Source organism: Panthera onca, chromosome D1 (assembly GCF_046562875.1).
Source record: "Panthera onca isolate mPanOnc1 chromosome D1, mPanOnc1 haplotype 2, whole genome shotgun sequence".
In the NCBI taxonomy this organism is placed as follows: domain Eukaryota; kingdom Metazoa; phylum Chordata; class Mammalia; order Carnivora; family Felidae; genus Panthera; species Panthera onca.
The window spans coordinates 93,341,973-93,358,306 of record NC_138348.1 but is presented as its reverse complement, the minus strand read 5'-3'; the positions used below and the strand labels follow the sequence as shown (position 1 = coordinate 93,358,306).

The 16,334-nt window shown below is 54.3% G+C and overlaps 1 protein-coding gene across 4 annotated transcripts; it reads right to left on the bottom strand.

Annotated features, from left to right (window-relative positions):
* Positions 1–1,410: 1,410 nt before the first annotated feature.
* ROBO4 (roundabout guidance receptor 4) lies at positions 1,411–15,101 on the bottom strand. Of its 4 annotated transcripts, none has more exons than XM_060605111.3 (18): positions 14,826–15,101; positions 14,152–14,481; positions 13,735–13,892; positions 13,419–13,539; positions 13,035–13,162; positions 12,707–12,935; positions 12,336–12,448; positions 11,442–11,610; positions 11,115–11,297; positions 10,962–11,004; positions 8,920–9,056; positions 8,539–8,802; positions 5,024–5,131; positions 4,744–4,897; positions 4,360–4,605; positions 3,865–4,250; positions 2,183–2,389; positions 1,411–2,060 (listed from the first exon to the last, which is right to left on the bottom strand). In XM_060605111.3, the coding sequence occupies exons 1-18, from the start codon at positions 15,043–15,045 to the stop codon at positions 2,050–2,052; spliced, it is 3,207 nt and encodes a 1,068-aa protein (XP_060461094.3). In that variant the 5' UTR covers positions 15,046–15,101; the 3' UTR covers positions 1,411–2,049. The 4 variants fall into 4 exon arrangements, with proteins under 4 accessions (XP_060461094.3, XP_060461096.3, XP_060461095.3 ...); XM_060605113.3 differs by having other exon boundaries at positions 3,865–4,223; positions 14,826–15,096; XM_060605112.3 differs by having other exon boundaries at positions 4,744–4,882; positions 14,826–15,096.
* Between the last annotated feature and the right edge of the window lie 1,233 nt (positions 15,102–16,334).

Genomic DNA, 16,334 nt, shown 5'->3' with positions numbered 1-16,334 from the left:
CTTTGGGTCAGGTCATGATCTCATGGTTCGTGGGTTCGAGTCCTGCATCAGGATCTGTGCTGATAGCTTAAAGCCTGAAGCCCACTTCAGATTCTGTGTCTCCCTCTCTATCTGCCCCTCCCCCATTCACACTCTGTCTGTCTGTCTGTCACTCTCTCAAAAATAAATAAACATTAAAAAAAATTAAAAAAAATAATAGAAAGGAGTTGATGGGGGAAACCCCAGCCAAGAAGGGAAAACAGGCTTTTGTCAGGCTCCCTGACCCTGGATGTGTGCAAACAGATACCTCCTGGCCAGGAGAGACCCTAATGTGATGGGTTTGGCTGACACAGGATTTTTTAAAATATTGGCCCCGAATGCCATAGTGACCATTGCTCCCCCACCCACAGCCCATGCCACTCACTGGTTTTCTGTGGTTTGTTTCCTTCTCATTTTTTCACCCCCAGGCTCAGGAACTGCTCTGGGCTCTCAGGGGATGGCCACTACTCCCCACCCCCACCCCAAGCCCAGGCCTCTGACCTCTCCTGCCACTTTGACCTAAGTGTGCACAAATCCCTTTTTCTCCTTTGGTCTGGCAAACAGGGTTGGAATGTTTTCAAAAGGAATTTTACCAGGAAACTAAAAGAAAAACAAAATCCAAAAAAGGAAAAGCAAATAGAGAGGAACGGATATGTATCCGGAGCACTGATTTCTCATCCTGAGATTATGACATTCCAGACCAGACGGGCCGGTTTAAGGTAGTTCAGGCAGCACCGTGTCCCCCAGGCCCGGCCTCACGCAGCCTCTGAGTTCAGAGTGGCCTCCAGGTAGAGCTGCCTTGGTTTCAGGGGGGATTATCACCCCCTTCCAGGGCCTGCTTCCTGGTCAGCCCTCCCTAAAGATGTCCTCCGGTGGCCCCGGTCACATGCAGGAGCACCATCCCCTGCAGCTTGTGTGTGTCCTGCCCCTGCCTTTCCCACCAAGTTAGAAAAAAGACCAGCCCCCACCTGCCCCGCTTTCTGTGGCTCAGGCTTGTCAGTCCTGCTCCATTTCTCGGTGCTGTTGTTTTGTCTGAAGGGTGCTCACTAGGCAACCATTATAGGTGGTCCTACCTTTTGTGGAATCTAGCTACTTTTGTCTATTTTAAGAAAACACCTGTTCTTAACCATCCGGGACTGGTCTCTGGGGAGCGGGGCACCGGGACCGCTGAAAACAGGAGTGTCTTCCCAGGACCAGTTGCCACGACCAGCAGACTGGGAAAATCTGATGGACGCGTGTAATTCTTCCCTCAATTGCAGAACAGAAATAAGTGACACGCCCTGAGTGCCAACGAATGCTCAGTTCCGCCCCAACTGAGAGAATTCTTCCCATACCTCCAGGTACCCTCCCCAGAATGGTGCTCTGGGGGATGATCTCAACAAACTCAAGTCATTTCAGTTTAATGGTTTCAATTTCTTAAGCTCATAGAGTCCACAGTATGAAGAGGGTGTTGGCCCCACATTTTCCCACCACCCTTCCTTTGGCTCCCTCCCTAGGTCCATTCTGGACCCTCTGCCTTGGAAACAAGGTTGGTCCTCACTGGGTGTTCCTCCGTCCTTCCTTTACGGGTGTGGCTGGGGAGAAGTGAGCCTGCCTACGTAGGAAAGATGCCTTCCTGAGAGGCATGGCTCCATAAAGCTCCTTCCCTAACCAGCCTGTCCCACAAGATGCTGTTGTCCTCCGGGAAGATCTCTGGTTCTTCCACTTCTGGTGATGCAAGTGGGGGGGTGGGGAGATCAGGAGATAAGCCTGCTTCTCAGGCCACAAGACCCGGTTTTGGGATGGATGGAGCAGAGGAGAAAGCAAGGGGTAGGAGGCAGGCCGAGATGACTTTTTGCTCACTGGGGGCTCCAGGTCTGCTTTGCTCTTATTTTGTTTCGCTTTCATTTGTTCTCACAATCCCGGAAGGAGAACTGTCCTGGTGGCGAGGCAAGGTGGTCCCCCAGCTGCAGAGAATACAGGCCAAGACTGACACTCCTCAGCGGGGTGGTTTTGATTCTCCTCTTGGCCGTCTCCTGTCTCAGGTACACTTCATGAGGAGCCTGCAGGGAAGTTGAAGGAGAATGGAGTTACCCTCCTTAATCTCACCTCTCCAACCCCAGGGGTTCCCTCTTGGCTCCTCCCCAGAATCCCTCTACCAAGAGTATGGCAGACAGGCACTTACTGCCGGCCTTGGGCTCAGGACGGCTAAGCTGACTTCTTCCGGAAGAGATCCGAGAGTCGGGGGGCCAGGGAGGCAGCCCCCTTCCCAGCCGCTGGCTGTGGTTGTTCTCCATGTCCTCCAACCAGTCTGACCTCCACTCCCACAGGGGCAGGGAGAGGGTGGAGGTCAGGAAGAGGTCATCCCGGGGGGAGGGAGGTGAGGAGGCATCTGTCAGGGAGGGTAGATTTGTTTGTGGAGGGTTGGCCTTCACTCTGAGGGACCAGTTTAGGGCAGAACACTTAGGACCTGCTTAAGGCATACATGCAACCCAGAAGATAACCTAGCCCCAACTCGGCCCATCAATTCTGGGGGCCACTGGAATGAGTCCATTGGTTTCTTAGGGAGAATAGCTTGAACAGTTTCCTCCTAGCCCACCTCTGGCCTTCTTTTTATTTATTTATTTATTTATTTATTTATTTATTTATTTATTTTGAGAGAGACAGGCAGTGTGAGTGGGGGGAGGGGCAGAGGGAGAGGGAGACAGAATCCCAAGCAGGCTCCACACTGTTGGTGTGGAAACCATGAGATCACAACCAGAGCCAAAACCAAGAGTCAGACACTTAACTGACTGAACCACCCAGGTGCCCCCCAGCTCTGGCCCTCTATCCATACTCTTTCCCTTCACCCTTCCTCTCCCCGGGCACCTTTCTTCTCCTTCTGTTGTGGGCACTTCTACCCTGGATAATCCTTGCTTTCCCGTTTACTACAAGCCTGGTTGTTTTTATTGGGGTTCATAAGATGGCGATAGGGGATCTGACAGAGTGTATGAGGAAGGGGCACCGGGAGCCTGAGCTACCTTCTGTTGCCATGGAGATAATGGTCCCACTCTGGTAGACATGTGAAGGAGTGAGCCCATCTTCTCTTTACCCCAGCCACAGACAGGACAAGAGGAGGGCTTGCAAGCACAGTGGGAAATAAGAGAGAAAAGAGAAGTTCCCATCATGAGGAGAATCTGAAACAGGGGGTTGGAGTAAATAGTAAATAGAAGAGGTGGGGAGCAATCTTTCCTGGTGATCGGTGTCTGGGTAAGACGAGGGACCTGGGGGGAGGGCAATGCAACTGGCTGCCTCTGGGCTTTAGACTTGAACATTTTGTCCTTGTTCTTGTGGGCAACCTTGGGCAAGTTCAAAAACCTGTTTGACTTACAGTTCCCTCATTTGGAAGAGAAAGATAAAGAATATTTTTCATAGAGTTGTTAACATTGAATGTATATAAAGCACTTATCACAGGGCCTGGGGCATAGTGATCATTCAATAAAAGCTGGCTGTTTTAAGGATAACCACAAAGACAATGATTGGGGGGTGTCTGGGTGGCTCAGTTGGTTTAGCGCCCACCTCTTAATTTCGGCTCAAGTCATGGTCTCACGGTTGTTAGATCGAGCCCCACATCAGGCTCTGTGCTGACAGCACTGAGCCTGCTTGGACTTCTTTCTCTTCCTTTCTCTCTGCCCCTCCCCCTGCTCACGAGGGCTCTCTCTCTCTCTCTCTCTCAAAATAAAGAAACAAACTTAAAAAAAAAAAAACCAAAGACAATGATTAGGAAGCCTTGCCTCTTGGTTGGGGAAAAGGAGGGAGGGGTTCTTATGAGATCTGAGTTCATTCCAAGGGGTGGGGTGAGGAGGAAGGCAGGGTGGTCTCGCATACCCATGAAGACGCAGTCAGCCTCCCTGGGCTCCAGACCAAAGCCAAAGCTGTCCACAGCCATTGCCAGGGCCCGGGCAAAGTGGGCGTCCGCAAGGAAGGAGCCGTCAGAGGAGCTGACAAGGCTGGCTCTGGCGCTGGGGGCGTTGTCCTCGGAGGCTGAGCCCCAGCCGTTGGCCAAGGAGCCCTCGCTGGGGGTGGGGGTGGGGCAGGGCCGGGGTGGGCACAGCAAGCCCCTCACTTCGGACCCCACCCCTCCTCCGGCCCTGCCCACGTCCGCCAGCTCTGAGGCTGTCGGGATGCTGATGTAACCGTAGGTGACAGGGGGTGAAGGAGCCCTTGGCATAGGAGAGACGCTATTCCTAGAAAAGGCAAAATGGGACACAGTGCTATGGTTGAGGTGGGTCTACTGGCACAGCAGACACATACCAGTTGAGATAAGCATACCCCTGTTGTATGCGTATCTCCAGTCCTTTGGTCATCCCTCAGACAACTCACCTGGGGGTCTCCTCACCGTCACTGAGCTCCAGGCACAGGGCCACCTCCTCAGGAGTCAGTACACTGTCCTGATCCTCCCCCAGGGATGACAGCGAGGAGCTGGACAGACGACTGGAAGGTGGACTGGGGCCAGAGAGGAAAGAGGCCTGGGGGCTGGAGGGACTGGGGGGACTGGAGGGGACAGGGATGGGGAGGGGGGCGGCTGGCAGTGGGAGGGAGGAGGGAGCTTGGGGCTCCACCGAGGGCCTGATGGGGGTAAGAGAGTGATGACAGGGTCATTACTGCAGCCCCTGTCCCCCCCTCCCCCAGCCCCCGTTCAAGCACAGCAAAGACCCCTCACACCCCAGTCCCCCACCCCTGCTTCCTGACCCCATGCCCTCTTACTGGGTCTGCTGACTCTGAGTGGAGGCTCCGCGAGAAGCGAGGGGTGCTGGGGGGAGAGGGCGCGAAACCAGCTCATTGGATGATCGGAGGAGCTGCGGTCCCAGGGCCCTCCAGGCAACCAGAGCTTGGGGCACGGCTCCTGGAGAACAATAGCCTAGGGGTGAGAATGGCAGGGCCCCCATGAGCCCCAGCCCCAACCCTGTCCCCCAGCTTCCTGTTCCCACTCCCACCCCTACACCCTGCCTCACCTCCTCACTTTCCTCTCAGGGCCTCCTCTTACCTGGACTTTGGGAAAGGTTCTTGGAGCCTTTACTCCCCAACTCCCAGGCCCAGAACTCCATAGGGTGGCTGGCCCGGAGGGGCGGGGAGCTGTTGGCTTGGTGCAGCTCTGCAAAGGCGAGAGTCAGTGGGTGGGGGGCAAGCCAGGGTGGGCCTTTCGGACCCCAACCACAGGCTCTATGTTCAGCCTTGTCATTCAGTCAGGCGTTAGGGTCCCTGAATTCAGAGACAAGAGGGAAGAACCTCCCTGCATCCTCTGCCCCGCCCCCCTTCCTCCATGCAGGAAGGTAGCACAAGGCTTGGAGTCAAAAGACCTGCGCTCACAGCCCAGCGCAGTTACATAGTTGCTGTGTGACCTCAGGCAAATCCACTAAATTTTCTGGGCTCCCGTTTCACTTGGGAACACCCAGTGAAACCATAGTTTTGCCAATTTTAATTTATTTCTAAAAACAGATTGGAAAGTTCCTGGTGCCTAAAAGATACTTGGACAACTTTCTTTTCCTCATGTATACATCCCAATCTTCCTGATCTCTATCCCCCCACCTTGCTACTCTTCTCATGAATTTTGGCTCTGTGAAGACAAATACCCCTTCTTTTCTTGAAGAGAATCTGTTAATTTCCATTTCTCACATTACAAATATCTCACATGGTTGTGGGTAACCTTGCCCGAGAAACCCGAGTGTTTCTCACTTGGGAAGAAGGGTTGGGCTGTCAAGTTGAGCTGAGTAGGTAAGACAACCCCACACCATGCCGAGTGGGACAGGAGTCAGCTGAGGAGGAGAGGACCTCTAGAATAGGGAGAGTGTGGGTCTCACCCAGGGAGACAGTGCCCTACCAGTAGATATTCGGTGATATTTGTTGAATGAATGAACAAAGAGATAGATAATATGAGAGGGGTAGATGTAAACACAAGGTGAGAAGAATCACAAGATTGCGGCTACCATCCGGCTCACATGGCCACTTAAGAGACAGGGCTCTCGGTGAACTCTGATAGTGGAGAAGCTGAGGTAACTGAAGAAGCAGACCTAGCTGGGTGCAGTGACCCTAGCGCATGCTTCTTGGTCAGGCCGAACCCCAAATGGATCTCAGTTTAAGCCAAAAGGGAACCAGAAGGGTGATAGAGGGAAGAGATTTCCTCAAGACCAGGAACCAGGAAACTATCAAGTAAAGGCAAAAAGGAACCAGTCTTCGGATTAGTGCCACATGATCAGAAGCTCATTTAGGAAGGGGGTTCCTTCCTTGGTAAACCAGAGACCAGGCAGGATCCTCAAGGCACAGCTGTCCTCAAAGATTTGGATGCCACCATGGGCAGGTTCAGAGCAGGGAGGAGATCAAGGCTACGGCATTCCCTGAGACTATCTGGCCCCTGGGAATCCCTATACAGTGGCCAAACCTTCTGAGCCTCTGGGATGAAAACCCACACAATGGCTAGACTTCCTCCATCAAAATTGCCTTTTGTACCTAGGCTGCTTTGGTTTTTAAATTTCCTTTAGTTTTCGTATGATCTAGGGAGTTCTGGAGGCCAACTTCAGGTGCTCCAACTCTGCTCTCAACAGCTTTGTCTCGTCTGGTGCCTGGCTTCCTGAGTAAGCTCAGAAATGGGACCCATGTCGGTTGGTTGGTTTGTGTGGAAGAGGAAGAGGAAAGGCCAGTCCTAGAAAAGGCCACATTTGTCCCAACCCATTCATTTCCTCTAAAGGATTCTCATAACAAAAAGCCTCCTTCCACCCTGCTTGTAATTACTTGGATCTTAGTTTCACTGTTATTTGAGCAAACTACACCATAAAAATGTTATGAAGGTTAGGTCAAATCTCACTGGGCACACCTGAATGGCAATAAATATTTGTACTAATTAATTAATGAATTAATTAGGATATTCAGTGGGCGTATCTGGAAGAGTGAAACTAACATCCTTATATAATGGATGAAACATGGGAGAGTACAGTTCTGAGCATATCAGAGGTGGAGAAAAAAACCCACCTAAGGGCAAATAATAAGAAAAAAGAATAAACAGGTCAAGGGAGTAGGGGGCACTGAGAGAGCTTGTCAGTGTTAGATGACAAAGAATCCTCAGTCTTTTGGACTTACAGCAGCAGAGCCAAACTCCATGGCTCTGACCAGACCATAGCACGAACTTGCTGTGGCTGAGGTCCCAGGAGCCAGAGGTGGGCCATTAAGTGTCCACCAGCCCAGGGGCCTTACTGTGGTCAATCAGCGGGGCTGGGGTGAAGAGACACAGGGTGAAGTGAGGACCTAAGTCTCATCTTGGAATTGGAACCTTTCTGAAGAATTGGCTGTAGAAAATTTCTCATTTTTTTCCCAGCAGTATTAACAGTCGAAGATGAGCTCTACATTAAATCCGGGTCAGTGCCGTTCTCCGTGGGAAGGCTGGGTTTTAAATGGGACTGTTTCAACCCCTTTTTAGCTGCTATTTTGTGCCCACTGAGGATTCCTAATGCAATGCATCTGAGGCGAAGCTGGAAAGAATGCCAGCTTTGCTAATATTTAGAGTCATAAAGTTCTGGATATTGGACAAGCTCTTAATTACTCTGTATCCATCTTTGTCTCTGTGAAATTTGGATTATATTCACTGGGGGGAAAAAAAGAATTGGCTGTAGGACATTCGTAAGTCTTACTAAGCAGCACAGAAGGCTTGTGAAGACAGCAGGTGGGGCTCAGACCCACGTTCAGAAACAAGAGAAAATAGTGATAGAATCGAATCTTCTAAGGGAGCTCTCAGAGGGTGGCCTTAGGAAGCAGACCTTTTCGGCTTCGAATCTGAGTTCGGCAGATTACTGACTTGTGGGATTTTGAACAAGTGACTCATTTCTGATCCTCTTTCCCCACCTGCAAAATTAGAGAAATAATATCTAGCCAATAGGTTGGGGGGATTAAATGAAACAAAGCACCTAACGTATAGTAGTTCCAAAAGAAACAGAGACTGTAATTATTTCTCTCTGGAAAGGCAAAGCAAGTAGCTGGAATTCAGGAGAGGAATCTGGGAAGAATGGAATTACTCAATCTTCTCTGGGAAGTGAGTGGGGAGTCAGTGCCTGGAGAGGCCCGTGCACAGTGCCCATGGAGATGAGGCTTCAAGCTAGCACCGGTCGCACACCGCCAGGTTCTAGAGTTCCTTATGTGCTGGTCGGGCACTGTCACCATACTCTGAGCCCTTAGACGGCAAGAACTGTCTCTTGTGTCCCCACATCTGGCTTACAGTGGTGCTTACGAAATGTTTGCCAAATTCAATTGCATGCAGAAAGAGGGCCCGCTGCTGGTGTGGGCCGAGCGGAAGCAGACAACCATGTAAAGAAAAGCGGAGGCCAGCACACCCCTCGCTGAGTGCCTTGGTGATAGCGGAGAGACCTGGTGTCCACCAGGGCAGGGACCTGGAAGCCGTGGGTGGGATACAGCCCACATCTGGCTTCGAGGTCTCCAGGCCACGGTCCCACCACGTTCCCACTCCTGGTCCTCCTGCCACCCGCTTCGGGCTGTGTCTATGCTCCCCATCCTTACCCTGCTTCTTTTTGGCCTTCCAAGCCTCCACAGGGGCCAGAGGCAAGCGGGGAGAAGAGAGTTCCCTGTGGCTGCAGAGGCTGTCTGGACTGGGCCACGGGCTGGAGAGCCGGGCCAGCTGGGGCGGGAGGCGCCTGACAGCTGGGGTCCGGGGGCTTGGCCGGGCTGGGGGGCTGGAAGGCAGCTCGGCGATGAGGGAGCCATAAAAAGTGCTGGTGTCGGGAAGCAGGGGCACACCAGGGCTTCGGGGATCCCAGGAGATCACTGTGGTAAAAATGACAGGAAGAATTACGGTGAGTGCCTCCCACCCCCACAACGCCCATCTCCAGCCCTGGGATCCCTGCTCCACTGCAGAGCCCTGGCCCCGCTGGGCATGCTCACAGGAGCGACGACAGTCTAGTGGGTCCCGGGGGTCCACTCCCAGCCTGCTGCTGAGGCTGCTGCTGCTGCTCAGGTCCCGAGAGCCAGAGGTAGAACGCCAAGTGTCTGCCAGCCAAGGGGAGTCACTGTGATCCATCCTGGGACAATGGGGGGGGGGGGGCAGAAGAAATGGGGTGAAGCGAGAACATCATTGGACAAGACCTCCGGTTCAGAGGGTAGCAGAAGGGGTTGAGTAGAGGGTAGCAGCAGCTTTATTCTTGCTGCTTTCCAGGCCTTTACAAACTCCTTAGGATCTCTGACCTGGCATCCCAAAACTCAGTGGTCCTTTCTTATTCTGGGACCGGGAAAGTCCAAGTGGCCCAGAATGAGGAGGCATTAAAGAGAGACAGCTATGTGTTGAAACAAAGGGAACACAGATCTGGGGACAGACAAACCCAGTGTGAAAATCCCCATCTGCTACAGCCTATGTGTGCGACTCTGGGCAAAGAAGTCTATTAGCCTCTCTAAGCCCTGGTTCTTTATCTGTAAAAGGGCTGCCATATAAGGCTGATGTTTTGAGTTGAAATGAGGAAATGTGAGATCACTCAGCTGGCAGAGCGAGAGTTTGCTACGTGGAATTTGCCTTCTCTACCTCTAGTCTGGTTCCCTTTGAACCGGGCGTCCTGCTGGCTGCCTGAGCAATCTTTCAAGAACAGAGATCATACCAAAGCACTTCTCTGCCTAGAACCGTCAGTGGCTCCCCACTTACCAGCTGCCTAGCAGGGCGAGCAGCACCCTTGTTGGTCTGGCCTTCAGCTCCCTGACCTTATCCTTTACTCCGATACATCTTGCACCCTACATCCTAGCCAGACCAAACAGCTTATCTTTCCCTATGAACATAGCAGGCTAGTTCTTCCCGCTGCTCTTCTGCCTTTCCCCTTCGTACCATCAGGGTAAACGTGGAATTTTCCCCCACCCCACCTCTTCCACGTGTCTTCTACGTGTTTCCGCACATCTAGCTCTCGATTGCATGCGTATGCTGGCATGGCTGTCCGGTGGACGGAGCCTGTGCTAAAGAGATGGATGAACAAGAGAATCAGAGTGGAATCCCCTTGAGAGACAAGGGATAAAGTTCCAGGGGAGCCAGAGAAGGTTCGGGGACAGAACAAAGGCCAGGAGGTAGCTGGAAGAGAAAGGCCAGTGAGCACAGAATAACGCAGGAATATATGGCCCCAGCCCGCTCGGAACCTTGCAAAATGGTAACCCAAGGGCTGGACGTGTCTGGCACATTGTAGGTACTTGATAAACTTCTGTTGAAAGATGCAGACTTGGAACGTGAAGCCCTTCAGAGGAAATCCAACGAGATGAAAGAGCAGAGAGATGAAATGGTTATTTAGTGTGAAACTCAGCCAATAGGACAAAAAAGTATCTTTTCTCTCTTGGCACCCTGTCTCATAACCACAGACTTGCTTTGGCAGCCAAAGACACTTGGAGCAGGTGTACCCGCAAGCTGACCCTGCTACTGAGAACGAGGCGTGAGAATTGAGAACATAGGGGTAGAGCGCCCTCTGCTGGAACTGTGGGTGATTATTGTGAAGATCACTCCCTGTTTGGGTGATTGCCTGAATGCGAAGGCGCTGCTAGGCAGACCCGGGGTCTACAGAGAAAATGAGAAAGTAGGCTGGTCGTCCCGTGCTAGTTACTCCCCACCTAGCAGAATGGGTCAGCAGGAGAGTGTAGTGAGGATTAGTGAGAGGTGGGTGACAAGAGTCCTAGATTGGGAATTCAGAAGGCCAGCTACTAGCAGTGTAGCCTCGGGCAAAGTCACTTAAGTCTCGCGTCTCCGTTTACTCAACTGTCAAGCGGTGTGGTAGGAACACTAATGAAAGAGAAATTAATTCTCACTTGGAGTTCAGGAGAGATTTGGGTAGTAGGGTCCCGAACTGGCTGGCAGTAGAGGAGACAGCATTCCATCCAACTCTCTGTCCCAGCTCCACGGCCCCTTGGCCCCTCTACCTGCCCCCTCACCTCAAGCCCCCCCCCCCCCCCATTTCATCTCTCACCTGTGTTTTAGGATGGCGTCCTCACTGGTGTATCTGTACAGACCTGGGAGAGAGCAAAAGGAAGAGAGCTAAATCCAGAGGGCCTGACATCTGGCCAGAGATCTAAGCCCCTGCATTGTGCGGCCTGGGCCACCCGGGGGTCCATCCTCTTACCCGGGCCCAGGTGCACCCCAGCTCTGCGCCGGCGGTGGACACACACGGCAGTGCCCAGCAGCAGCAGCCAGAGCAGGACACCACCGCTAGCAATCACTTCTGGCCGCCTTAGGGCGGCCCTCAGCTGCTCCAGGGTCCAGGGACCATCGCTGAGTTCTTGAGTGGCTCGCTCCATGGCCCGCTCTATGTGGGAATTTGAGCTCAGTGGGAGGGGCGGGTGGCGCTATGAGGGTCACGCGGACAATGAGCTGGACGTGTGAGGCGGGAACAGGGCGAGAGGAAGGTGGGGATGGGGGCTCGCGGGGTACGGGTGGGCACCGCCCTCACCTAAGAGGAGGCAGACAGGGCTACTGGGGGGCCCAGTCCCAGCGCCCGTGACCGCAGCCACTTGTACGCAGTAGGAACCTGGCATCTGGGTGGCCACCTCCAGCTGGGTCTGCTCGCCCGCCACAGTCCAGTTGGCTGGGGGCAACGAAGTGTTGCCCAGGCTCCAGACCTGAGGCACAAGGGGAAATGGGCACTCACCACCCCCCGCACCAACCCCCGCGCCATCCCAGCGGCCGAGTCCTCCACCACTGGCCATGTGGTCATCCTGCCCCGCTGTTCCCCTGGGAGCACTCCCCCACCCGATATAGCCGCACTTCCTATTCCCTTCTCCCTACAGAGTGAGAGAGCCTTCTCTCTAGGCTGACAGCAGGGGGGACAAAAAACAGTCTGCTAAAATAGGTGTTAGACCGTGGTTCTCCAATTTCACTGTGCTTTCCAGTCACTGGGAGGATTTGTTACCAATCCAGGTTGCTAGGTCCGTCCCTGAGTTTCTGATTCATCAGCCTGGGAAGGACCCAAGGATTTGCATTTCTAACAAGTTGTCAGGCGATGCTGGTGTTGCTGGCCCAAGAGCCACATTCTGATCCCACTGGCTTAGAAGTTGACAGTCAGACACAGCCTGGTTTGATTCCTGCTCTGTTTCCTGCACCTGTGGCCTTGGCCTCACTCTCCATGTCCATAAATTAGGGATAATAACCCAGGATGGACTCTGAGATGAAATGAGATCACATAGGAAAGTGCCTGGCAGTGTCGGGCAGACCCTTGCTCAGCGACAGCAAGTTTTCCTTGCTTCTCTGCACAGGTGCTGCTTCCTAGTGCCCAGAACAAGGGTATGCAGGATGCCAGGCAAGAGGATGTCCTGGCACCACTAGGCAGGTGGTGTGGGGGGGGTACCTGGTAGCCACGGATGATGCCATTGTGGTTTTCAGCAGGTGGTGGGACCCAGCTTACAAGGACACTGCCGTTGCCAGGTTTTAAGGTCACCTCTCCGGGAGGGGCATTGGGCACTGGAGGGGAGGAAGACAGGCTGTAAAGGATGCTGAAGGAGGGGACTCTAGGAAAAAGATCTGGGATGGGGACACGGTCAGAGACCACACTGGTAAGAATAAGAGATTCCTGCAGCTCTGCTTGCCTGGCCATGGCAGAAGGGAGTCCAGGAGTAAGGCCCACCGTCCCTCCAAACTGGAGTGGGAGAGTCCAGGGGCCCGCAGACAAGAAGGTGTCAGAGAGTATACTGTTGGGTCCTTTAGACATCTGTCTCTGACCTTGTTCAGGCAGCCTCAGGAGCAGCACGTTGCTGTCAGGGCCTTGAGCCCGGCCGGAGAACGGTCTCACTTTGAACTCGTAGTCCTTGCCCCAGAGGAGGCCCCCAAGCTCCGCGCTCTGCCAGCCGGCCAGCAGGGCCTCTGCCCAGGGAGCTCCCGGGCCTCCTGGGGCCGTCTGGACCCTGAACAGGGCTGTGTATGACTGAGCAGGTGCAGCAGGGCCGCTCACCTGGGAAAGAGTCCAGAGGAAGGATAGGCGGTCAAGGAGTTCACGGCCGGCTCTTTCTTGAGCTCGGACTGGCACCCACCCCTAGGGCCTGGGCCTCACCTTCCAGCTGAGCCACACAGCAGGCCCGGGCTTGGGGCTCTTTTCGGGGTCTGGGTTCAGCAGGGTCACATTTTCCAGCTGAATATGCACAGCCAGCAACTCCAGAGGTTCCTTGTAGTTCTGGGGCTCTGTGGAGAGCATAGGGCTGGGCTGGGGGCCATAGGCCAGAGTGATGGGACTGAGGGGTGAAACATCCCCCAGACTTGGAGAAACCACAACTCCTAGATTTCCCAGTCTAGAGCACTCCTATTTCTACTCCAGGATTGGGGAACATCCCTCTCGATGGGGCCCGTGTCACTCTGATCCTGATCCCAGGTTGACCCCCACGTACACTGACTCCAGCCAGAACCAGGCCCTAACTTTAGCTGACCACCCTCGACTTACCCTGGACAGACACCCTGGCTGCCCGGCTCTCCCGTCGTCCTGCGCTGTTGGTGGCCACACACATATAGGTGCCTGTGTCGCTCTTCTCTGCTCTTGCCATCTGCAGCGACCCCCTGGAGACCTGTCAGGGCCAGGCGCTTTGTGAAGTGTCTCATGTGGGAGGGGCTCAGACTGGGGAGGGAAGCTTCAGGCCTCATTGCCTTCCCTTCCTCAAATTCTGCAGGGGACACGGCGGCTGGAGGGCAGGTGACTCCCTCAGGGTGTGCCCAGTTATGCTCAGGACCAGAGAAAGTATGGGGAAGGGGGGCTCACTCACCACGTGCCGCCCTGGTTGTAGGGCCAGTGGTTTTCCATCCTTCCACCATGAGACGGTGGGCTCTGGGTGGCCCCAGGGCGGCCCGCACTCCAGAACCACCTGCTTGCCCACAGTGGCCACTGTATCCTGAGGCTGGGTCTGGAAAGCCTCCCGAAGGACTGCAGGGATGATGGAGGGTCAGCAGGGAGGAACGTCCAGTGCTCCCCTCCGCAGAGGTCCTGCCTTGGTGTCTCCTACCACACTGGCCCCATTCTGGTCTATCCACCATTTCGCCGCCTTGTGCTAACTCTTCAGAGCCCCACCCTCCTCAGTTCACCCAGCCCAGGCCTTCCCTCGTAGATATCCCCCTATATGTCTTCACCTCAGGCATCTGGCCTCAGGTGCACCCCGCCCCGGGCCTCCCCTCCCAGGCCTTACCCGCCACAGACAGCCGAGCGCCTCGGCTGACCGCTGTGCCCAGCCGGTTGCTGGCCTCGCATGCATAGACACCCAGGTCTGTTGATAGGGCCTGGTCGTCGTGGGCACGTCCCGGGGCAGGGGGCCGCAGCAGTAGGAGCGTTCCGTCTGGTAGGAGGTGGTGTATGTCTGGGGGCACCATGCTCAGGGGCTGCCCGTTCAGCAGCCAGCGGATGGTGGGAGGCGGCTGGCCCGAGGCTCGGCAGCTCATCTTGGCGGGGCCGGGGCCCTGGAGCAGCTGGTCCTGGGGATGGACTAGGATCTGGGGTGGGGAGTCCTGAGCCATACCTCCTGGAAGGGAAAGGGGGGCGGAGCCCAGTCCGACTACCAACAGGGCCCCCAAATCCCTGAACATCTCTTCTGCCCTCTCTTGCCTGAAGATAACTTCCATTAACAATCTGGGAGGGGAGAGAGCTGGTATGCAGGGCATTCAGGCAAGGATCTGCAGAGCTCTCAATCTGTCTGTCTCTGTCTCACATATACACCATCATCATCATCATCATCATCATCATCATCATCATCTCTGGTACCCCCATGAAAAAAGGGAAGCAAGGGAGCAAGGGGGACCTCTTCTCCCCTTGTCCAGGCCTTGGATCAAGGGAACAGGGGCTAGGAGAGGGGAGGGCCACACTCACCGGTGACAAGCAGAAGCAGGAGAGGCAGGGGCCCCGGGGCCCCGAGGAGGCCTGATCCTCCAGAGCCCATGGCTGCTCTCAGGCCTCTCTCCTGGTCCCAGGCACTTTGTCCTGCAGCTCTGAGCTCACAGCGGAGGGAAGGAGGGGCGGGGTGGGGTGGTGGTGGTTGTTTGTGACCGAGACTCTGCCCCAGGAGGGAAGCAGCTTTGAGGAAACCCATGCTTCCTGCCTGGCCCTCAGTGCCTTGGAGAACTGGGAGGAGACCAGCAGAGAGAAACTCTCTGCCCTTGACCCTTTAGCCATCACCCCTGACTCCAGCCCTGGCCCTAAAGTTTACCTTGTGATCTAGTCTGGGATTTCCTAAAGGCCATCCTCACACTGACGTAGTTCCAAAGCACAGCCTTCGTCCTTTAACTTTCAGCCTCCATCTAAACCTTGATGGCCGTTCTTACCCCTCTGCTCCGAGTGGCTCCCTGCTAGAGTGGAATGGGGGCCCAGAGGTGGAGGCTCAGGGCACGGCACTAAGAAGCTGAGGGGAGAGAGAAGTGGGCTGAGGCAGCTAAGGGGAGGGAAGCAGGAGCATATTGTCATCCCACAGCCCGGTTGCCCGAGGATAGGCGGTGGGTAGGGCAGAAGATGGGAAGCCTTTAGAGGCTCTGGGACAATCCGGGAGAAGCTCACAGTGTGTTCCTGTTCAGCTCACAGACAAATCAAATAAGCTCTCTGAGACCTTGAGAGAGTCCTTTCATCCTTGCAAGCTCGTTTCCTTACCTGTAAACTAGGAGTAATAATGTGGCACCTGGGTGGCTCAGTGGGTTAAGTGTCCGACTCTTGGTTTCAGCTCAGGTTACGATCTTGCGGTTTCCTGAGTTCAAGCCCCGCATCAGGCTCTGCGCTGGCAGAGCAGAGCCTGCTTGGGATTCTCTGTCTCCCTCTCTCTCAGCCCATCCCTGACTCACGCTGTCTCTGTCTCTCTCAAAATAAATAAACTTAAAAACATTTTAAAAATAAGTAGGAATAATAATAATAGTTCCCACCTCGAGGGCTGGAGCAAGGACGGGATGAGATATTGCATGAAATCCTTAGTACAGTGCCTGATGCGTTCTAAGTGATCAGTAAAGGTTAGCCAATATTGCTATTTATTTATTTTTATGCACATCCCATCACCGAAACTATTCGAGCATCTTTGGCAGGGATACTTTTCAGGCCCTGGAAGCGTGGTTGGAGTAAATGAACTTTACTGAGTCTTTCCATCCCTGAAACCTTGTGGCTATAGCAGGCAAGCCTCATAGCTTCTGAACCTGAAAAGTCTGTGCTCACCCTGCCACTCCTCCCCCCCCGCAACCCCCCCCCCCCCAAGAGAGAGGCTGCTCTCCCCTCTCAGAGCCCAGCTCCTGTTTACACGTCTCTTCCTCCCAAATCTGGAATCTCAGCCATTTCCTGGAGCTGTTCCCGGAAGGCCAAGGCCAGGAGCTGAGGCTCAGCGGAAGAGTGTCCAGCCTTTGTTCC

What these genes read in the sequence shown, in the direction of transcription:
- ROBO4 (XM_060605111.3), bottom strand. Translation starts at nt 15,045, where the DNA reads ATGGGTTTCCTCAAAGCTGCTTCCCTCCTGGGGCAGAGTCTCGGTCAC. An exon ending in CGCTCGGCTGTCTGTGGCGG is followed by an intron (nt 13,893 to 14,151) that starts GTAAGGCCTGGG and finishes TCATCCCTGCAG; the next exon opens with TCCTTCGGGAGGCTTTCCAG. An exon ending in CCTGAGGCTGCCTGAACAAG is followed by an intron (nt 12,449 to 12,706) that starts GTCAGAGACAGA and finishes CCTCCCCTCCAG; the next exon opens with TGCCCAATGCCCCTCCCGGA.